This window comes from Pinus tabuliformis, chromosome 1_2, assembly GCF_031772625.1.
Source record: "Pinus tabuliformis cultivar Carrire ecotype Pingquan chromosome 1_2, CPIR1, whole genome shotgun sequence".
In the NCBI taxonomy this organism is placed as follows: Eukaryota; Viridiplantae; Streptophyta; class Pinopsida; order Pinales; family Pinaceae; genus Pinus; species Pinus tabuliformis.
The window spans coordinates 966,342,041-966,366,033 of record NC_142298.1 but is presented as its reverse complement, the minus strand read 5'-3'; the positions used below and the strand labels follow the sequence as shown (position 1 = coordinate 966,366,033).

The window sequence follows — 23,993 nt, the reverse complement described above, 5'->3', positions numbered from 1 at the left end:
CAAACAGTCAGATCTGCAGATCTGATCATGCGCCATAGAGATCACAGTCCATTAGAAGATTCGCCCTCATAGATATGGACTAGATCACACCAAAAGATATTCAACCAAAGATGATGATAAATCCAAATGAACTCCTTTGCTTTATATAGGCAAGCTCCTCCCCAAAACATGGAACAATACCACGAGCCGACACCATAGAAACACAAAACCGTCGGCTAGATACCACACAAGAAACCCCCTCGTGCTTTTCTCTGTCTTGAAATGTGTGCACTGGGTGGACGCACCCCCTGAACGGCTGGCCTGCGTCCCTGGACGCGGGTTCTGCATGGTATACCTGCGGGGACGCACTTTCTGAACAGATTTCCTGCGTCCTTCTTAAAAATAGAGCGCTGATCATCAAGAATAGTGATCTACCACCTGAAAGGGTTGCCATCAAGGACAACACCTGAATCATAATGCCAACAATCTCCCCCTTTGGACTTGATGGCAACCTCATGATCTTCAGCTTCATTCTCCCCCTTTGACATCAAGGGCAAAGGGTATGCTCCCCCTACGCTCATGCTCCTCCAGATCTGCAAATAACCAGAAATCCACCATGAAAGAGATAGAGACATATTGCAGCTATTTCCAAGATCTCCTTCTTCATAATGCCAACAATGCATTATGTGCTCCCCCTGAGCCTGTACCACCAATAAGAAGAGGTTCAACAAGATGATGCATCAACAACCCCCAGTTTTTGCCTGAGGTATTCAAAAGTGTCCCTGGGCAACGGTTTGGTGAAAATATCAGCAACTTGTTCCTTAGAAGGAACATACTCCAACTTGACCTTCTGTTCAAGTACTTGTTCCCGGAGAAAATGGTACTTGATTGGTATGTGCTTGGTTTTTGAATGCATAACCGGATTCTTTGAGATGCTGATTGCACTTGTGTTGTCACATAAGATAGGGATTGGAGGTGTACAAGTGATTTGATAATCCTGCAAGGTCTGCATCATCCAAAGGAGTTGGGTGCAACAAGATGCAGCAGCAACATATTCCGCTTCAGCTGTAGACAAGGCAATTGAACTCTGTTTCTTGCTGAACCAAGATACCAGTCTGGAACCCATAAAGAACGCACCACCACTTGTGCTTTTCCTGTCATCCACGCTTCCGGCCCAATCTGCATCTGTATAAGCATGAAGAGTGAGATCTGTATCTCTAGGATACCATAAGCCATAATTTTGAGTCCCTTGAAGATATTTGAAAATTCTCTTCACTGCCTGAAGATGAGTCTCCTTCGGATTTGCCTGAAATCTTCCAACTATTCCAACTGCATGCATGATGTCTGGTCGGGTACCTGTCAAATATAGTAAACTTCCAATCATAGATCTGTAGGTTGGTTGATGTACTGCTGCAGATTCATCATTTGCACTGAGACTACATCCTGTGACCATGGGTGTACATACTGGTTTTGCATCTTCCATGCCATATTTCTTCAAAATCTGCTTGAGATACTTGGTTTGAGATAAAAGGATTCCTCCTTCCTTTTGTTGGATTTGCAAACCAAGGAAGTATGTCAGTTCTCCTAGTAAGGACATTTCAAATTCTTTTTGCATGACCGAGGCAAAGCTTTGACTCATAGCTTCTTCATTGCTGCCAAAAATAATGTCATCTACATACACAACAAGTATTAGCAATTTGTCATTTTCAACTTTTATATACAGATTGCTATCTGCTGAACCTTTTGAAAAACCTTGTTGATGAAGATATTTGTCCAACCGGTAGTACCAAGCCCTTGGGCTTGTTTGAGACCATAGAGAGCCTTTTTCAATCGGCATACAAGATTTGGATCATTTCCAAGAATGAACCCATCTGGCTGTTCAATGTACACTTCTTCTTCCAAGTCTCCATTCAGAAAGGTTGATTTTACGTCCATTTGAAATACTTTGAAGTTCTGAAAACTTGAGAGAGCAAGGAACATTCGGATGGCCTCAAGTCTTGCAACAGGAGCAAAAGTTTCTTCAAAGTCTATTCCTTCTTGCTGCGCATACCCTTTACAAACAAGTCTGGCTTTGTTTCTAATTACTTCTCCATTTTCATTCAATTTATTTTTGAAGACCCATTTAGTTCCGATAACATTCTTATCCTTTGGTCTAGGAACCAGCTCCCAAGTGTTGTTCTTTTCGATTTGCTCAAGTTCTTCATCCATTGCTTTCACCCAACATTCATCTTTGCATGCCTCTTTCACATTTTGTGGTTCAGTAGAGGAGAGTAATGCCAAATAGCTTGAAGCTTCTGCAACTGTTCTTCTAGTTTGTATACCTGCTTCTTTCTGTCCCATGATCTGAGATTCTGGATGGTTCTTCTGAACATATCTGGATGGAGTCTTTTCTTCTATTCTTGTTCGTTCTTCTGCGTCTTCATGAGGTTCTTCTTGAGATTCTTCTTGAGGTTCTTCTTCTTCATCATTCTGTTTTTGAGGGTAGCTTTCATCTTCTTCGATGTCTTCACGATGTATTTGCCTAGGAATGTATCCCTTCTCATCAACCACTACATCAATGCTGTCAACAATTCTGCCAAGTCTTTTATTGTAGCATTTGTATGCTTTGCTATGTGGAGAATAGCCAAGAAGAATGCCTTCATCTGCTCTAGGATCAAGTTTGCCAAGCTGCTCTTCAGTATTCTTGATATAGCATTTGCTCCCAAAGATTTTGAAGTGCTTTACCGAAGGAGTTTTACCACTCCAGAGCTCATGAGGAGTTTGAGTGCTGTTCACCCGGACATTTGTCTTGTTGAGAATAATAACCGCAGCATGTGCAGCTTCACCCCAGAAAGTTGCGGGAGTTCCTGATTCATCAAGCATAGCACGAGCCATTTGTTGGATTGTTCTGTTCATTCTTTCAACAACTCCATTTTGCTGAGGAGTTCTAGCCGTAGAGAATTCTCTCCTTATCCCATGTTCATCACAGAAATCGAAAAATTCATTTGAAGTAAATTCCCCACCTCTGTCGGATCTGAGGCACTTAATTTTGTGACCTAATTCATTTTCAACCAAGGCTTTGAAGGATTTGAATTTTTCGAATGCTTCATCTTTGTGCTTCATAAGTCCTAACCAAACAAACCTGGAGAAATCGTCAATAAATAATATCAAGTATTCCTCTCCTCTAGGTGTTCTTTTCCTTAATGGTCCACATACATCTGTATGTACTAGCTCAAGAGGCATGCTGGCTGATCCTTCTTTCTCTGGAAAGTTAGTCCTGGTTTGTTTTCCAAACTGACATGATCTGCATATGGTGTTGTCAGGAATTTTGATATCTGGAAGATCGCGAACTGCCTGATATTTGCATGCTTTCCTTATTTGTGAGAAGCTTAGATGTCCCAATCTTCGATGCCATAACCAGTGCTCTTCATCCTTGCTTAGATAGCATTGTTGTTGTCCTTCTTCAAATATGTATAGATTATTTGGAGTTCTTTTCCCTTTGAGAACTGTTTTTCTTGTATCAAGATCACGAACAAGACATCCATTTGATCTGAATATAACCTCGGTTCTTTGATCACACATCTGGCTGACACTTAGTAGATTATGCTTCAATCCATCAACAAACAAAACATTTCCAGCCTTAACATCTTCTTTTAAAGGAGCAATACCTTTTCCTTTTATAGTTGCAGGAGTATCATTTCCAAAAGAGACTTTCTTTCCCTTTTCTAAAATAGAATAAGACTCAAGTTTTTCTTTATCACCTGTCATATGCTTCGAACATCCACTGTCAATGTACCATAGATTTTCCTGTCCTTCTGCATAAAATGCTATCCCACATCTTTCTGTTTGAGGTTCCTTTATTCTCCATGTTTTGGTTCCTGAGGCTTGTTCCTTTTTCCGCTCTTGTTCCTTTCTTTCCTGAAACCTGCTTCTGCATTCAAAGTCTTCATGACCAAAATTATTGCAAATAGAACATTCAACTTCATTTTCAAGAGCCGAAAAGTTGTTATAGGTCTTTTTTGTAATCCCTGTCATACTTCTTTGTTTTTGAGCTTCCCTAGTCATGATTGTTTTATACGCAACACATTGAGCTGCTTTGTGACCAAAGTTATGGCAAGAAAAGCATTGTCCATTGAAGAAGCTTCTGCGGTTATTGAATCTACCAGCCAACTGATTGTAATTTCTATTTTCATCTATTCTTGAACCAAACTGGGAAGATTTTACCTGTGGCTGGTTGTGGCTTTTGTTCACCCTTAAGCTGGATTGCCCCTGATAGTTTCTGTTTGAAGTTTGTCCCTGCTTTACCTGATGATCTTCATTGTGCTTTTGCTCATTTCTTCTTGCTGCATCAAGATAACTTTTTGAAGTGGATGCTTGAGAAGTTTCTCCATTATAGCCCAGACCTGTCTTATTTAGTGGAGACCACTGCACACTGATAATCTCATCCAAAGTTTCAGATCCTTTGACAAACTTGAGATTAATAGCTTTTGTTTTCTCAATTTCTTTTCTAAGACCAACAATTTCACCTTCTAATTTTTCAAGATGTTTTTCCTTTTCATCAATTTGAAATTGTAGAGTATCAATGATCATGTTCTTTTCTTCTATACATCTCTTGAGCCTAGTAATTTCATCATAAAGGTTATCCACATCTACAGCATCCTCATAATCATCATCTTCAAATGCCATTAACAACCTATATTTATTACCTTGTTCATCTTCATCACTGTTTGATAAGCCATCACTATCTTCATGGGTGTAATAGCTTTTCTTATTTGCACTTTGTTTCTTGTTCCATCTAGCTGGTTCCTTTCCTTTATCCTTATAAGGACATTTTGCAGCATAATGACCTACTCTCCCACAAGCAAAGCATTTGAAGGGTAGCTTACCTCTGAACCTTCCAGAACCCCTTTGAAGATTTCTGACAAAATTTGATTCTTCTTCCTCTTCTTCTGGAACATGGCTTGCTTCATAGTGATCTTCTTTGCCTGATGCCTTAAAAGCAGCCTCCCTTCTGTCTGATGGACCTCCCTTTCTCATTTCATAAGCAGTTAGAATTCCATGTAGCTGAGACATAGTGAGAACACGGAGATTTTCTTTTTCTTCTATTGCAGATACTTTAGATTCAAACTTGGGGGATAATGATCTTAGAATCTTTTGAACTACTATAGACTCTTTTACTTCTTCACCCAAATTTTTCATACAATTAACAATCTCATCTACCCGAAGAAAATAATTAGCTACACTTTCATCATTATACATCTTGAGAGTCTCATATTGAATCCTGAGAGTTTGAAGTTTAGCTTGTTTTACCTGTTCATCTCCTTCATAGCTCGTGATCATTTTGTCCCATATTTCTTTTGCTGATTTGAAGTGCATTACCTTCATGAATTCTGTTTGGGATATACTTCCTAATAGAGTACTGACTGCTTTTGCATTTGTTTCATACTTCTTTTTCTCAGCTGGATCTGTAGGAGTGGCTGAAGGAAAAGCATAGCCTGTTTCTACAATGTCCCAAACTTCTGTACCAAGAGATTGAAGATATGCAGTAACTCTTACCTTCCAATAATTGAAGTTTGTCCCATCAAAAACCGGTGGCCTGATTGATGCTTCTCTCTCGTAGTTGCTCATGATGAACGATCTACCTTCAAGCGATCAAGCTTTTCTGAAGGACCTGCTCTGATACCAATTGTTGGAAATAATACTGAGAGGGGGGGTGAATCAGTATTATCTAGCAATTTAACAAATCTTCCTTATTTGATCTTTTGAATTATTCTTGCATATCAGTACCATAAAATAATGAGCATGAACAAAGAAAATAGACAGTCACACCAAAGAACACAAGATGTAAGGTGGAAACCCAATGTGGGAGAAAACCACCTGCTGCAATATGTCTCTATCTTCTTTCAATTTAGAAATTCTTTTACAATGATTTTGTACTGGTGCAGTCCTTTACCAGTACGCAGGCTGCAACCTGCAGAGAGCTACAACTCTCTCTCGTTCTCCAGTCTCTCCTGGAAGGGAGCTACAACCCCCTACTTCTTTTCATGAAGAATCAAATGATCAACAAGTATACAACAGTTACAGTCCACTACAGTTATCAGATCAGTAATCACAGAACTAACCCAGAACACCTTATGAACAGAAAAATACAGTCAACAGATCATCTTAAGACAGGGACGCAATTTTTCTTTCTGTGGCCTGCGACTGGACGCAGTTTTACCTTCTGCTGCTCTGCGTACCGACGCACTGTTCCTTTAAACTGCTCTGCGTACCGGCGCACCCAACAATACTATCGCGCCGCGTCTTTTGCTTCAGAGACGCACCCAATAATACTATCGCGCCGCGTCTTTCGCTTCAAAGACGCACCTGAGCCCTTACTGTACTGCGTCTCGGCGCACTTGCACTTCACTGAACCTGCGTCCCTTCAGATATAAAAGATATGAAGACTTCAGAACTAGCCCAAACAGTCAGATCTGCAGATCTGATCATGCGCCATAGAGATCACAGTCCATTAGAAGATTCGCCCTCATAGATCTGGACTAGATCACACCAAAAGATATTCAACCAAAGATGATGATAAATCCAAATGAACTCCTTTGCTTTATATAGGCAAGCTCCTCCCCAAAACATGGAACAATACCACGAGCCGACACCATAGAAACACAAAACCGTCGGCTAGATACCACACAAGAAACCCCCTCGTGCTTTTCTCTGTCTTGAAATGTGTGCACTGGGTGGACGCACCCCCTGAACGGCTGGCCTGCGTCCCTGGACGCGGGTTCTGCATGGTATACCTGCGGGGACGCACTTTCTGAACAGATTTCCTGCGTCCTTCTTAAAAATAGAGAGCTGATCATCAAGAATAGTGATCTACCACCTGAAAGGGTTGCCATCAAGGACAACACCTGAATCATAATGCCAACATTTATGAAATCAAGAGCAAAATCAATGACAATTAACAAAACCTTAACCAAAATGAAAATTCATTGCTCAAATAAATCTCTTTACGAAGACATTCATCAAACCCTTTTATTTGCATTTTTGAACATCTATCTTTTTCTTAGTAAGAATCCTTGATAAATATATGGAGTGTCATTATTTCTAAAGATTTAGAAAAGACTTATGAGACTCTGTTTATAGTGAGTTTATTTGCAAATCTGATTTCTTCATTTTTATTATTTATTTATGGCTATACAAATTTTCAAGCTTTTTAACATTTTAAGGGTGGGTTTTGATCACAATTTTCGTGGATCCATTTGAAATCCGGAAACAGATCCAAACATTTCCGGAAATCCAGAAACAGATCCAAAAAAATTTAAATCCCTTGGAAACGTATCCAATTCCAAATCTAAAGTTTCTGATTTTTGAAACGACACAAAAACGTTTTTACAACGTTTCAGACAAGAATCGCATCCGTTTATGTATCGAACACAAGGATCTGCATTTCCGGAAAATTCTTCAGGAGTTTCCAGAAAATTCATCAGGAGTTTCCAATAACTTGACTTATGCTGGTAATGTTTTCTTTTCTTAGAGAAGACCACTACTTTTGTTTTGTTGATATTGACTTGCATCCCCACACTTCTACAAAAATCCTCAAGGGATAGTAAGTGCTCTTGCAAACCAAGAGCCGATTTAGCAATCAGAATAGATACCATCACCCCCTTGCGAATTTAACCACTCCTCAAGCTTGTCGATATATAAACCAAAAAGGGTAGGAGATAGTGGGCGACCTTGCTTGACCCCGATATCGTTTCTAAAACTTTCAGAAATGCCTGCTGAAGTTCTGATTTTGACTTTCACCTCTTCATACAGCCTATGCATAGCTGCTCTCAAATGTTTAGGAACCCCAAGTTCCTCCATTCTGTGCCAAAGCTTATCCCTAGGAACCGAGTCAAATGCTTTTCTGAAATCAACAAAGCAACAAAAGACTTCTTCCTTTTTCTCCCAAAATTTTTCAATGATGTGCCTTAAAGTTATACAATGATCAACTGTGGAATGTTTAGGTCTAAAACCTACTTGCCCTTTAGCACGCTTATCTCTTTCTTCTGCCCACTTGCTAATTTTGTTTTCTAGCATGCTTCCAAATAGCTTTGCAAACAAAGGGTTTATCATGATGGTCCTATAATTGGAGGGATTATTGACGTCACCGCTCTTGAAAAGAGGTATTGCCAGACTAGTTGTCCAATCTGTGGGGAGCCCCTGTTGTATGATGTTGATGATTTTTGTAATGTGAGGTGCAAGAATCTTTGAACCCCACTTTAGATATTCTGCTTAAAGTTCAACTAAGTCTTTTGCTTTTCCAACACCCAACTTCTTGATACTCATCTCTACCTCTTGTACCGTGAAGAGTTCAGTATCAATGTTGACCAAGCGGTGAGGGTCAACCTTGGGAACCTACTCATAGAGTTGTCTTGCATAGTCAAACCATTTAGAAGTTGTAATATTATTTCCAATTTGTATCTTTTTCGGTTGGATCTCCTTCCAAAATAATTTGGGATTATTTTTCCCAAGGAAGATTAGTTCTTCCCTCCTTGAAACCATCAAATCGGCCTTTTTCATGCTTAATAACTTCTTTTCAGCTTTGAGCTTTATGTTATCCTTGTTTGACTCTTTCCACATTCTCCTTGTCTTTTTGCATTCCTCGTCAAACCAAGCATTAACTGGAAAGAAATTTGTTTCAGACTTCTTAATTTTTGCTCTTTTGCACTTTGCAAGTGTGCATTGAATTAAATGTGTTAATTCATGACTATGAAGGCTATGAATTGTAATTTTCTCCTTCTCGAAGAGCCTCTCTAGCGCCATTTTGAACATATTACAAGGATGGAAGAGCAAGAAATGCCCATACTTAAAGGTCATCCCTCTGCCTTTTCTTCTCATACTAAAAGAAGAAACAATTCCGAGGCTAAATTCAAAGGAAAGGCTGGACCAAACCGTGGAAGAAAAGGACGATGTTACAATTGCAATAAAACGTGTCACTATGCTAGGGAGTGCCCTGATAAAAGGGACTCACACCAGGACGATGATCAAAATCCCTCTAAGGCAATCAAAGGAATGGCAGGTCAAATGGCAGAGGTAAAAGAAGTGCCAAAAATCAAGGAAGAGAACAACCATTCAAAAAGGCAAGAAATTCCAGGTATGAATCTAACACTGTTAACAATAAGCAAGATGAATATTATCTACCAGCAACTCTATCTACTACTACTCCCCCGGACTCGCTAGGAAATTGGCTTATTGATAGTGGTGCCTCAAGGCACTTCACTAGTTACAAAGAAGCTCTCTATAATCTGATAGAGAAGGAAACCAACTTGGAAACTGTTCTTGGAGATAATTCAAAATATCCCGTGAAAGGCGTAGGAAATGTTATTCTTCAATTGAATCAGGGTAATACCATCCACTTACAAGATATATTATATGTACCTGATCTCAAAAAGAACCTGGTGTCCATTTCGCCAATGGAAGACAAAGGCTACAAGGTGGCCTTCAGCGATGGCAAGGTACGTGTATGGAAAAAGAACTTTAAACATTCTTTTACTCTTGGGTTTCGAGTCGATTCATTATATCAGGTCGGTGGAAATCCGCTGGGTGTCATGTCTTGTGACACATCTCTTCAATCCAAACTATGGCATTGGAGGTTTGCTCACCTTCATTATAAAGCTCTACCTAATATAAAAAAAATGGTAATCGAGATGCCCAAGTTCAGATTAGAGCAAGAAGGTGTATGTCCACGATGTGTCGAAGGGAAGCTCAAAAGGGGACCATTCCCCTCAAGCCAAAGAAAAACCTCCTATATATTGCAGTTGGTTCAATCAGACATATCCAATCTGTGCCTGTGAACTCCTTGGGAGGATATTTATGTTACCTCACTTTTACAGATGATTATTCTCGCAAGACTTGGATATACTTCTTGAAAAAGAAGGATGAAGTGTTCTCCTGGTTTCGGCACTTCAAAGCCTTGATCGAGAATCAAACCGAAAAGAAGATCAAGATCTTAAGGACTGATAATGGGACTGAATATGAATCCAATGAGTTTCATGACTTTTGCAAAGAGGCGGGCATTAAGAGGAAGACTACTACACCATATACTCCTGAGCAGAATGGTGTGGCGAAAAGGAAGAAATGTACAATTGTGGAAGTTGTCTGTGTTATGCTCCATGATCAAAGACTTCCGAAGTTTCTATGGGCCGAAGCTGCAAATACTGTCGTATATGTACAAAACCAATGCCCTCATCAAGCATTGCGTTCCAAGACTCCCGAAGAAATGTTCACTGGTAAGAAACCTAACGTATCTGATTTTACAATTCTTGGAAGCCCTGTATATTTTCATATGCCTAAAGAAAAAAGGAATAAATTGGGTGCATCTGGAAAGAAAGGAATCTTTGTGGGCTATAGCGAAAATACTAAGGGCTATAGAATCTATGTAGTTGGTCAAAGGGAAGTCGAGATTAGTCATGATGTCACCTTTGACGAGGATATGGCTCTTAGCAAGGTAGACAATCTTCCTACTTTAAGCGGATCTAAAGAAGCTGACACCGGGGAACCAAAGGAAAGAGAAGATGAAACAATGCCCAATGTGGAAGAACCTATGGATCCTATTGATCCTCCTCTGCAAGAGCCTTCCTCTTCTAGGAAGAGGCCTTCATGGCTTAGGGGGACACTTGATGATGCTGAAGGACACATTGCACCCTGAGGAACCTTCCGTGAAAGTAAGAAGCCGAACAGGTATCAGGGATACCTGACCATTATGAGCACGATCATCCATAATGATCCTTCGTCATTCATAGATGTCGTCAAGCATCAAGTATGGAAGGATGCTATGACCGAGGAATATGAAACCGTTATGAAAAATGATGTTTGGGATGTCGTCCCCAGACCCTAGGACAAAGCAGTTGTCACTTCAAAATGGATTTACAAGATAAAGCATGCAATTGATGGAAGTGCGAAAAAGTATAAGGTTCGTTTTGTTGCTCGTGGCTTCTCCCAGAAGGAAGGTATAGACTATGACGAGATATTTGCACCTGTTGCCCGATATACCACCATCCGCTCGATCATAGCCCTTGTTGCCTCGCAATAATGGAACCTACATCAGATGGATGTCAAGACTGTGTTCTTACATGGTTCGATCAAAAAGGAGGTCTATGTGGAGCAACCCGAAGGATTTGAGATTTATGATCGAGAATCTCATGTGTGCAAGTTGAAGAAGGACCTTTATGGGCTAAAGCAAGCACCCCGAGCATGGTATGAGAGGATCGATAGCTACTTGATGAAGTTGGGATTCACTAGGAGTGAAGCCGACCTTAACCTTTACTTTAAGGTTATAGATAACAAGCCTCTCATACTAGTCCTATATGTTGACGACCTCTTTCTAACAAATGCAAACCCTCTCATTCATGAATGTAAAAGGGAGCTATCTTCTGAGTTCGAGATGAAAGACCTAGGACTTATGCACTATTTCCTAGGACTGGAAGTCTGGCAGAAACCAGGGGAGATTTTCCTATCTCAAGGAAAATATGCGATGAAGATATTGGAAAGATTCGGCATGGTGGACTACAAGCCCGTAACTACCCCGATGGAGCTTGACTTCAAGAAGTTAAGCGGTAGTGTTGTCGGACCTGTTTTACGAAATGTTATTGAGTATCGTCAACTCGTCGCAACATTAATGTTCTTGGTGAACTCCCATTCGGATATATGCTTTGCAATCAACACATTGAGTCAATATATGGTTGAGCCTCACCGCTCACATTGGATTGGTGCCAAGAATCTGTTGAGATATCTTCGTGGCACAATTACTCATGGGTTGAGATACACTGCCATAGATGTGAGACTACTTGGGTATACTAATGTTGATTGGGCAGGCAGTGTGGGGGACCGAAAGAGCACTTCCGAGTGTTGTTTCTCTTTGGGATCTGCCTCGATATCCTAGATGAGCATGAAGCAGAAGTCGGTGGCTTTGATCACCGCCACGGCAGAGTACATTGCTGCTAGCATGGCCTACTGTGAGGCAGTCTGGTTGCGAAAACTCTTAAGTGAGCTATTTGGATTTACATTAGATACCACCGTGATTCTGTGTGACAACCAGAGCGGGATCCATTTATCAGAGAATCCCATATTTCATGATCACTCCAAGCATATCGATATCAGGTACCACTATATTTGAGATATGGTGCAGCGAGGAGCAATAAGGCTCCAACATATCGGTACAGATGAACAGGTCGCCGACATTTTGACAAAGCCCTTAGGAAAGGTCAAATTCCTAATTTTTCGAGAACGATTTGGTGTCATTCAGAGACCCTCTTATGAGGGTCGAGTATGATGTATTGAGCTCTGGGAGCTGCAGGGGGGCGTGGGGTACTTCTTGAAGTGACATGTGACCACAGGGCGACTCACCATCCCCTGGTGGTGCACTATGTACAAGGTAAAGGTTCAACCTTCCCCTATGACACCTCGTGGCGACTGTGGAACAGAATGATTAGTTCTCCTGTGGGCCAAGATGATTCGTTCTCCAAGGTGACTGTGGAACTGGATGATTAGTTCTCATGTGTGCCAGGATGATTCGTTCTCCATGGCAACTGTGGAGCAGGATGATTAGTTCTCCTGTAGGCCAGGATGATTAGTTCTCCGTGGCATCCACTGGACAGGATGATTCATTCTCCTATGGACAGGATGATTAGTTTTCTTGTCGAGGCATCCTACCCATGCAGTCTAGGACTCATGGGAAGTACCTCGCATCTGATCAAAGAGCAGGGAAATGAAGATAGGGACCATAGTAGTACTATTGATGGACGCATCATTGTATCTAACGTACTCCCTATGCTAGGATGACCTCCATTGGTCTAGAATCAATAATACTGATTTGGGATCAGTGAGAGTGGTTCACACTCTGAGACTGACTTCGGGTCAGTGGAGGATGGTATGATACATCCTCGATCATTTCTTCTTCTTCATAGTTCGAGCAAAGAAAAGCAGAGCAGAGCAGAGTGGGGTCAAGCTATACAGGTCAGTGCATTTGATGGATGGATAGTAGAGACAGGCAGACGAATTGCAAATGAAGTTCTCCCTAGTTGAGAGGAAGTGTTAAAATTGGCAACTAGGGCCAAACTCCATGTGGATCACTTTATTTATGGCTTCTGATATTTTTCCTAGATTCCTCTCATCGAGAGGTGTAGGATTGATCTAAAGATCATCTGATTCCGATAAGTATTTATGGAGATATGAATTTATTTTGATTATGGACAAATTGTCAAGGTCGGCCAGCGAACTTATGTAGGCTCAGAAGCCCAACAGTCATGTCTATTCAACCTCAACGTTTGCATATAAATACAAGGAGCATTCTCCTCATTTGGACAATTCAATTCACTCATCTTCTCTCTCTCTCCTACGCATAAAAGGAGCCTCTCTCTCTCTCTCACACGTGTGGCTGAAAGGAAGACGTCCTAGGGCAAGGAAGACGCAGAAAGAAGGACGCTAGGGCAGCAGGTCATCTCTTTGACCAACATTGACCAAGCGTTGACCTTCCAGAAGTGCGGATTGGGTGTGGTTGCCTCTCCTAGGCAGGGCACAATTTTTGGCATGAAAATTGAGGTGATCTGACCTCTAGTTTGACTGGTGTTGACTGCCCTAGTTTAGGGCTGCAAGTTGACTTCAGAAATCTACAAATTGACTGAACTTTTGGGGTTGTTCAAGGGTTGTTTCTTCAAGCTGTTCGAGGACAAGTTGACCGGAAATTGACCAAGTATTTAGAGTTCAATTTCAGCTAGTTTGACCAAGTTTGACTGTGCTGATCTAGGGTTTGTTCCTGCTAATATAAATTACAGAATTCAGATTTTATACTATTTCTCTCTGCTGAACTATTGAAGATAAAAGAAGATTTGATCAAAGGGTCTCCCTGAATTGGGGTTTGTCCCTGGCTAGTCGCCACATCTTGTGTCTCTTGTCTTGGCTTGTTTTCTATTGATCATTTAATGTTCTATCTGCACTTTACTTAATGTATATGTGATTGCTAATCTGTGGCTAATAAGAAGAAAAATAAGTAAACTTCTCTAAGCATAGAACATACCATAATTTAACATAAACTTACCCACCCTCCATGCTTGGCATATTTGTCCTTGCCATAGCAACTAGTCTTTCAAGAAGTCTCTTGCAAGGTCAAGAGTACATTCATTTTTCCCATAGTCTTTCACCCCTTTAATAATTATGTTTGCTGCCCTATTTTGTCTTTCCTTGCCTTCACTATCTTGCATGTTGTCAACCTGAATATTTGTTTCTTCTTCCTTATTAGCAGAATTGCTAATAACTTGAGCCCAAGTTTTGGAAACTTTGGTTGAATCTCTTTTCGTTTCTTCTCTTGTGTTCTCTTCATAGTTGTTTTCTTCTCTTATTGTAATTATATTCAATGCTTGCGATATTACAAAATGGTGTTCCTAATAAGACTCGAATATTATGCTATATTTCTAATTGAGTGTTGTAATTAAATTATAATGTTGCTATGTGTAATTATAGATGTTAGGATATTCCGACACATAGGATATAGTTAAATTCAACTTGGTCTAGTGTAGAGTTAGGTATAGAGTTAGGTAAAGTGTGTTTCTTTACCGTTGTACATTTTGTAACTTACAATCCGACAGTCACAATATGTAGTGATCTGACGGTTCATTCTCTCCTCGGTATTACCGACACTTGATCCGTGGCTTAGCACCCGATTGGTCCATGAGTTCTATTTAAAGCGCATGGAGGGTCATTGTTTGGGTAATCCATGCATGAGAGAAGCTTATGTAAATTTTCATTCTTTGATTAATAAATTGCCTGTAGTACCCACGTTGGGACAGGTCGTGAACTGTTTCCCTCTTTGAGGGTTTTAACCACGTCAAAAATACTAGTGTATTGATCTGTGATCTGGTTGTGAGCGGTGTCATTTTGGTATTCTTTCTGAGGAACTTACCCTGTAAATTCCTACATGGTATCAGAGCTATTTGAGGGCCGCGTCCGTTGGTGATCCAAATCTGAAGCCGGTAGAACTGCATGCGGCTGTCGTTTCCTAGATCTGTTGTTTCTGACTGCTTTCGGGCCGAGAGGACTGCTCTGTTGCGTTCGGAGCATCTGTTCCAGTGAGGAACCCCTTTCGTTTCACGCGAAAAGGTTTCCGGTAGCCCTAGCTGCGTCATTTTTCAGATCGGGAGGTATACAGTGTTTTTTGCAGTTTACTGTTATTTTCTCTCTGCTTATTTCGGTTTCGGTTTATTTAGCCTTTTTTTTAACCGGATCTATACCTTTCATTTCTGCGTATGCTCTTTGCCCTGCGACTCTGTGCGATCTGGGCAAATCAGAAACAGAAAGGAAGGATTTTTCTCATGCGTATGCTCTTTTCCCTGCACCTTAGTGTGATCTCGGAAAATCAGAAACATTGAGAAAAATATTTAGTTTTTCGGCTAAAGCTAACTTTGAGATTTTTTTTTTTAAATTTCTAGTTTTTTGGCTAAAGCTAACTTCGAGCCGCAAGGTTCGTTTTTCTTTGCATATTCGTGTTGGGTTTTGTGTTTTGTGTTTTGTAGGGAAAAAGAGCTCTCTCAAGGCAAGCACGCAAACCAAGGCCCCCCCCCTCTCTCTCTCTCTCTCTCTCTCTCAAATTTTTTGTATAGATCAATTGGTTCAAAGCTATTTTAAGAGAGTAGAGGTCTTGGGTTCAAGTCTCCATTTTGTGGGGGCGGATTTTTTCATTCCCGCACATTCGCGCACTTTGCCGGCAACGTCAACAATTTTTTTTCAAAAAGCCATAACTTCTTCATCCGGAAGCCTTTTTCAGAGCCGTTTTTTTTAAAACCGCCTATTTTTTCGAGATCTATCCATTGGAACACTTACTTTCAGCATCTTCAGCTTCAGTTTAAAAAAAAAAATGGAAAGTCCATGCCAAGTCATTCTTGACAGCACTAACTACTTCCAATGGGTAGCCTACATGGAAGATTTACTTAGAAGTAAAGGTCTCTTCAGAATAGCCACAAACCAAGAGAAGAAACCAAAAGATGAAGACAAGGCTGCAAAATGGGAAAATAGACAAGATCAAGCACGTGGTTTGATAGGGATGTCTATTTCTCCTGATCTTAGATTCCACATTGCAGAACTTGAGACTCCTCATGAAGCATTAGGAAAACTCGCTAAAGTTTTTGGGATTAAAAATGAAATTAGAGCCCATCAACTTGAAAATGAGTTGCTTACTTTGGATCCTAATAATTTTTCTTGCATTGAAGATTTCTTGTCCAAATTCAAGACCCTTAGATATCTCTTGGAAGGTGTTAAAGTTAAGAAAGAAGATGGTAACCTTATTTATTCCATCCTTACTAAGTTGGGACCAGCCTACTCTGTATTTGTTTCCACTTTCCATTCTACAAGGGAAGCTTTCATTTGTCAAGGAAAAGACTACAAGGCCCCTTCCTTTGACTCCTTTTGTGATTCCTTAATAAGAGAACAAGAAAAACTCTTACACCTTGGTCTTCTTAATCTTGGAAACTCTTCCACGAAAGCGTTAGCCGCCCAGCAGCAACCAAATTCAAAGAATCCTAAGAAGTCATATCCTCAAAAGAATGGTCCTAAACCAACTCAGCCTCAAAATGAAAGATCATTTCAGCAAAATGATAAGACCAATAAAAACAAATGGAAGAAGACTGATAGACATTGTAACTTTTGTAATCGAGATGGCCACTTAGAATCTAAATGCTTTAAGAAGATGGAAGCCTTGGAAGCCGCAATGAAGAAACATAACATCCATGTGGAGCCTACTTCAACTTCAACTTCCGGAATGGCACTTTCTGCATGTCGTTGTCAATCATCTCAGTCTGGTTATGCATTAAATGTATCTTCTTCTTCTTCTCATTCTCATGAGTGGCTCATTGATTCTGGAGCCTCTTATCACATGGCCAAAAACCAAGCCATGTTTTCTTCTTTAAATGATTGTAACACCAAAAATATATATGTTGGTGATGATAGATCTCTTAATGTTGTAGGGACTGGAACTGTTCATCTAGACAATGGTCAGTTTAATGATGTATTATGTGTTCCAACCTTATCCTGCAACCTTCTATCTGTCTATCAGATAACTCATTCAGGTGAAGGTAAAATTGTTGAATTTTCACCTCATGATGTTGTAATCAAGGATCTAAAAGATCCTAAACAGATTCTAGCTACTGGTCTTGCTGATGATTCCACAAGGTTGTATAAGTTTCACAACTTTGGGTCATCAAATCTTCCCTCAGTATTTGTTGCTCATAATGATGAAGTGAGCAAACTTTGGCATGAGCGATTTGGTCACTTAAACTATCGCTCCCTTCAGCATCTATGTAAAGAAAATATGGTGACAGGTCTTCCTATGGTATCTTGCAGAGATGGTGTTTGTTCCGGATGTGTACTCGGAAAACATCATCGGGACAGTTTTGACAAACGTGCCTCTTGGCACGCCTCAGCCCCTTTACAGCTTGTGCACAGTGATTTATGTGGTCCTCTTCCTGTTGCTTCATTCTCTGGCTGCAAGTACTTCTTAACTTTCATTGATGATTTCTCCAGACGCACTTGGGTATACTTCTTAAAACTCAAGAGCGAAGTATTTAACACATTTTTGGCCTTCAAAGCCTTTGTTGAAAAACAATCTGGACATCAAATTCTTAAGCTAAGAACTGATAATGGTGGAGAATATGTTAAAAACACATTCATCAACTTTTGCACCGAAAATGGAATTCAAATGCAACATACTGTTCCATACACTCCACAACAAAATGGTGTAGCTGAAAGGAAAAATCGCACCTTAAAGGAAATGGCTAATTGTATGCTGCAATCTAAAGGACTCAGTCTTAGTTTTTGGGCCGAAGCAATTAATTGTGCAAATTATATAATCAATCGCACTCCTACTAAGGTTCTAGAGAATATCACTCCAGAAGAAGCTTGGAGTTCCATTAAACCAGATGTAAGTCACTTTCGTGTGTTTGGAAGTGAAGCATGGGCCCATATTCCAGATGAAAAGCATAAAGCTTTAGAACCTAAGAGTGAGAAATGTACTTTTGTTGGATATTCTGAAGATGTAAAAGGTTATAGACTTATTCCATTTAAGTCCAAAAATGTTATCATTAGAAGAGATGTAAAATTTGATGAAAATAAATCGGCCTGCGAGCCTAGTCCGGCGGATGTGCCACCTCTTCTATCTCTTCTACTTTTGAAAACATTTCTTCTTCAGATGATGAAAGCGAGGATGATAATCCTCCCCCACCTTCTCAGGATCCTCAACTTCCAAGATGGGTCCGTGCTACTCGGGATGCAGCAGGTGATCTTGCCGGTGATCCTACAGATCAGCGACGTACACGTTCTCAGTTTGAAAGAGCCTCTTCTTTACTGGCTCAAGCTCCAGTAAATCATGATCCTGACACTTTTGCAGAAGCTTCAGGCCATCCACATTGGGAAGCAGCTATGAATGAAGAATATCATTCATTGATGACAAATGATACATGGGATCTTGTTCCTCTACCAAAGGGACGCAAACTTGTTAGATGTAAATGGGTTTACAGAACCAAGTATGGACCAGATGGGAAAGTTGATAAACATAAAGCTCGTCTCGTTGCTAAGGGCTTTTCACAGGTTGAAGGCATTGACTACACTGAAACCTTCTCCCCTGTTGCCAAAATGAACTCTATCCGCCTTGTTCTTTCCCTTGCTGCCTCTTTAAAATGGGAAGTCCATCAGATGGATGTTAAATCTGCCTTCTTGCATGGGGACTTGCAGGAAGAAATCTATATGGAACAACCCATTGGCTTCATACAAACAGACTCCAGCCTTGTTTGTCGACTTAAGAAATCCCTTTATGGCCTCAAGCAAGCTCCTCGGGCTTGGTATGCCAAAATGGATAGCTTTCTTTTAGAATCTGGCTTTTCTAGGTGTCATTCTGACAATACTGTCTACACCAAGAAAGTGGGCAACTCTCTTATCATCCTTGTTCTTTATGTTGATGATCTTATTCTTACTGGTAGTGATCCCAACCTTATAAACCATGTGAAGTCCAGCCTTAAAAAGAAATTTGAAATGACAGACTTAGGACACTTACACTATTTTCTCGGTCTTCAAGTCTTGCAATCCAAGGAGGGTATTTTCCTTTCCCAGTCCAAGTATGCTTGTGATATTCTTCGTCATTTTCACATGGAAGACTGTAAGCCAGCCCCTTCTCCCTTTCAGTCTGGAGTCAAACTTTCAGTCTCTTGTACTTCTCCTGAAGTTGATGCTACCTTATACCGTCAACTTGTAGGAAAACTCTTGTATTTAACCCATACTCGTCCTGATCTTTCCTTTGGTGTTGGCCTTGTTGCTCGTTTTATGCAAAACCCCCGTGAAAGTCATTGGAAAGCAGCTAAAAGAATACTTCGTTATGTTCGAGGTACAGTACAGTTTGGGATTCATTACAGTGCCAAAGCAGCTCCTCTGTTAGTTGGTTTCACTGATTCTGATTGGGCTGGTGACCCTGATGATCGGAAGTCTACTGCCGGTTATGTCTTCACTCTTGGTTCAGGACCTATTACATGGGCTTGTAAGAAACAGGCTGCCATTTCTCTTTCGTCAGCAGAAGCAGAGTATCGTGGTGCCGTGGAAGCTAGTAAGGAAGCCTTGTGGCTTCGTCAGATCCTATCAGAGTTTGGCTTTGAGCAGCAGCATCCAACCACACTTTGGTGTGATAATCAAAGTGCCATTCAGCTATGCAAAGATCCAGTCCAGCATCAGCGCAGCAAACACATTGAACTACACATGCACTTCATCAGAAAGCTCATTCATGACCATGTTCTTGAAGTGCAATATTGTCCAACAGATGATCAGGTTGCAGACATCTTCACAAAGGCTCTCACAGAGGCGAAGTTCACTAAACTTCGATATATGCTTGGAGTTCAGGAAGTTGTCACTAAGGGGGGATAGGCTCTAGTGCCTCCTTCCTTCTCCTATTGTGTCATATTTGTAAATCCTTCAATCCTATCCCAAGTTGTTCTTAAGGGGGGATGTTAGGATATTCCGACACATAGGATATAGTTAAGTTCAACTTGGTCTAGTGTAGAGTTAGGTATAGAGTTAGGTAAAGTGTGTTTCTTTACCGTTGTACATTTTGTAACTTACAATCCGACGGTCACGATATGTAGTGATCCGACGGTTCATTCTCTCCTCGGTATTACCGACACTTGATCCGTGGCTTGACACCCGATTGGTCCATGAGTTCTATTTAAAGCGCATGGAGGGTCATTGTTCGGGTAATCCGTGCATGAGAGAAGCTTATGTAAATTTTCATTCTTTGATTAATAAATTGCCTGTAGTACCCACGTTGGGACAGGCCGTGGGCTGTTTCCCTCTTTGAGGGTTTTAACCACGTCAAAAATACTGGTGTATTGATCTGTGATCTGGTTGTGAGCGGTGTCCTTTTGGTATTCTTTCTGAGGAACTTACCCTGTAAATTCCTACAATAGAAATATAACATAATGTGTTAATATTTTTAACTTAGAATGAGACTTGAGACTATTGTAATTAAATTATAATGTTATTTAGAGAATAGCTTTGGATTGATGTTTCTATTAAATATTATAATGTTACGTTTTCCACCGGTTACATTAAAATATTAAATTAAATATTAAATATATTAACATTATCATTAATATTAACATTAAAATATTAAATTTGTATATCATATTTTTTTTAATTTAAAAATATTATTATATTTTTTTGTACTTGACGTATCCTTGCCATATCTGGTTCTTAGATTTTCAAAAATCTAGCAAATCTGGATCTGGATCCGTATCCGTATCTGAATCTGGGTAATTTAGCATAAATGTGTTTCCAGCAAATCAAGGTGGAGTTTCCTGTAATACTAACCTAATATAATATATTAATGGGAACTCTCTCATGAGGTATATTGTATAAGTTATGAACAGTTTTGATTCTTGAAATCTAAATTTTCTGTGTTTTTGGTTGATAATTTTTATCGTGAATGAATGTGTGTGTGTGTGTCTGTCTGTCTATCTTGACTTTTCAAAAGATCCTGACAGTTATGCATATGGAATCTAGACCGTGATAACTTAGCCGGAGCCCATATAATTTAATAAAGCAGACATTAAATGGAATTAGATAATCTGAAAAGGCCATTTAAAATTCTTTTAGAAAGGGAAGAAGAAACCAACCCAACATGCAAAAAAGTAAATTCCCTTGTAACATTCTTTGAGTGAACAATCATCATGGTTGGTGACAAGATAAAACCATGCTTGGGTCTGCTTTTGTTCTTTAGCTTTTAATTCTAATACAGTTTTTCAAGACTTTCAAATATGTTGATCCATGAATTCATCATGCACCATCTATTGACAGACTTCCTTTACCAATCCAACTGAGGTTGCACATGATAATACCGTTTGCTCAGTATATTTTCAGCTGCAAATTTATGACTTTTATAGCAGCAGAGTCCTTGTACAAGTTTCTTTTCATGTACATGCAACGAATGTGCCCATATAATTACATTTTTAATGTACCTAAGTGGGAAATGTGAAAAAAAAAAAAAAAAAAAAAGCTCACTAGATGTCCATCAGATTGTGAGCAAGCACTACAAAATTCCCTTCTCATTCAAAGGGCCATAGTAGCAAAGGCCTTCTAACTTTGCCAACATCATACAACCTTGGGTATAGGTGGTTATAGAGGTAAGGAAGCCTGACCTTGCTACTCCAGCAAATTTGTATGCTTCTAAGATATCATTGCCCGAATAAATTAAACCAGCAGTCCTGCTATCTCCATCAGCCCGACCTCGGGCCAGTGCACCAATGGCTTCTGAAAGGCAGCTGTTTACTGTCTCCAAAGCCATTGCAAATGCACCCACCCGCTTTTGAATTTCAACAGACTGTAATCATCAAGAAAATCATAAGGTTATTTGAGCACTGCAACTTGATAAAAAATGACTGACCAAAATAAACCTCATCAAAGTAATACGTTGGAAGAATTCAATAAACCAAAATCAAATACAACAAAAATTTAGAGTGGACAGATACATCAAGTACTCATGAACTTTTATGACAGTAGAACAGTACAGTATATACAGTGTTTTAGTTCTAAAAATCAGAATGATACTCACTTTAGAACAAACTTATGGATCAATAATTTATTAATTTGGTACCTCTCATAAATTACCAAATCTGTACAATTATGCTTCTGTTTACACCAACAGAGATGTAGAAACATTCCAACCTATGTTGCTAGGAAACATGGGTTGGGGGACGGGTACGGGGACGGGTATGTCATTTTTTGAAACAGGGTGTGTGGGTTCATCGGGGGTATATTATAATTTATATGTATAATATACAAATATTATATTTTATAAATTTGTATATATATGAATTTGTATATTTTTCAACTTTAAACAAGAAAACTAAAATATTTATGATTTAAACTTTAAATATTTAAATATCCACATCATTGAACATTCACAATAAAATTTCAAAATTTCTAGTTTGATATCAAGTCACAGTGCAAATTGGAGTTTACATATGAATAAGAATCATGATATATGTCCATTGTCATACTACATTCAAAATTTGCCTTGAGGCGTCTCCAAGCTTAGGCAGAAGACCTTCCAAGCTTCTGCCCTCTGCCCTCTGTGTCAGCTTTCCCGCCTGTTCCGGCAGTTCTAACAATTCCAGCTGTTCCCGACAGTTTCGGCAATTCCGGCTATTCCCAGCAGTGCCGGCTTTTCCCGGCAGTTCCGTCTTTTGCCCTTTGCGTCAGCTTTCTCTGTTGTTCTGGCAGTTCCTGGCAATTTCGGCTATTCTCGATAGTTCTAGCTTTTCCTAGCAGTTCTGGATTTTCCCACCAGTTTTGGCTTTTCCCGACAGTTCCCGGCAGTGCAGGCAATTCTCGGCAGTTCAGGAAATTCTCGACAATTCCGGCAATTCCAGCTATTCTCAGCAGTTCCGACAATCCCGGCTTTTCCTGGCAGTTCCGGCAGTTCCAGCTTTTCCCGACAGTTCCTGCGATTTCGGCTTTTGCCCTCTGCGTCAGCTTTCTCAGCAGTTCCGACTATTCCCGGCAGTTCCAGCTTTTCTCGGCAGTTCCAGCAATTCCCAGCAGTTCCGGCTTTTCCCGGCAGTTCTAGCAGTTCTGGCTTTTCCTGGCAGTTTCGACAATTCCCGGCAGTTCCAGTTGTTCCGGCAATTTCAGCAGTTCCGGCTTTTCCCGGCAGTTCCGGCTTCTGCCCCCTGGATTAGGGCAGCGTTATCCCTTAGGATCTCTCCTCCTACTAAAACCCAAAGACAAGTAGAGAAGAAGAGATCCCAAGTGTGTTGAAATGGCTTGAAGTACACCTCTATTTATACTAAAACATTGAGCACAAGTGGGGTTTATTTGGTTGCTGACCGACCTTGACGAATTGTCCCATAACACAAATAAATTCATATCTCCATGAATACCAATCGAAATCGGATGATCTTTAGATCAATCCTACACCTCTCGATGAGAGGGATCCAAGAAAAATATTAGCTTCCATTAATAAGATGAGCCACATGGAGTTTGGCCCTAGTTGCCAATTTTAACACTCCCTCTCAACTAGGGAGAACTCCATCCACTGATCCATATCTCCAACTATACTATCTCTGCCATCAATGCCCTGCACTGCTTTGCTCTGCTCTGCTGAACCATGAAGAAGAAGAATTGATCGAGAATGTTTCATACCATTCTCTACTAACCCAAAGTCAGTTTCATCTGAAGAGAGTGTGTCACATCACTCTTACTAGCCCGAAGTCAGTTTTATTGATCCCAGATCAATATCACAAGAGAGTGTCTCAAACCACTCGTATTGATCCCAGATCAGTTTCATTGGTCCCATATCAATGGAGGTGATCCTAGCATGGGAAGTACGGTAGATACATCGATGCATCCATCGATAGTACTACTATGGTCCCTAACCCCATTTCCCTGCTCATTGATCAGATGAGAGGTACTTCCCATGAGTCCCAGACTGCATGGGTAGGATGCCTCGATAGGAGAACTAATCATCCTGTCCA

General features: G+C 40.2%; 1 protein-coding gene across 1 annotated transcript in view; it reads right to left on the bottom strand.

Annotated features, from left to right (window-relative positions):
* The window catches only part of LOC149209197 (nuclear pore complex protein NUP93A-like), a 271,345-nt gene that overhangs the window by 25,367 nt on the left and 221,985 nt on the right, over nucleotides 1-23,993 (bottom strand). Inside the window, exon 13 of the mRNA XM_089396303.1 lies at nucleotides 21,657-21,838. Coding sequence (XP_089252429.1) covers nucleotides 21,657-21,838 — 182 coding nt within the window. The remainder of the gene's footprint in view (nucleotides 1-21,656; nucleotides 21,839-23,993) is intronic.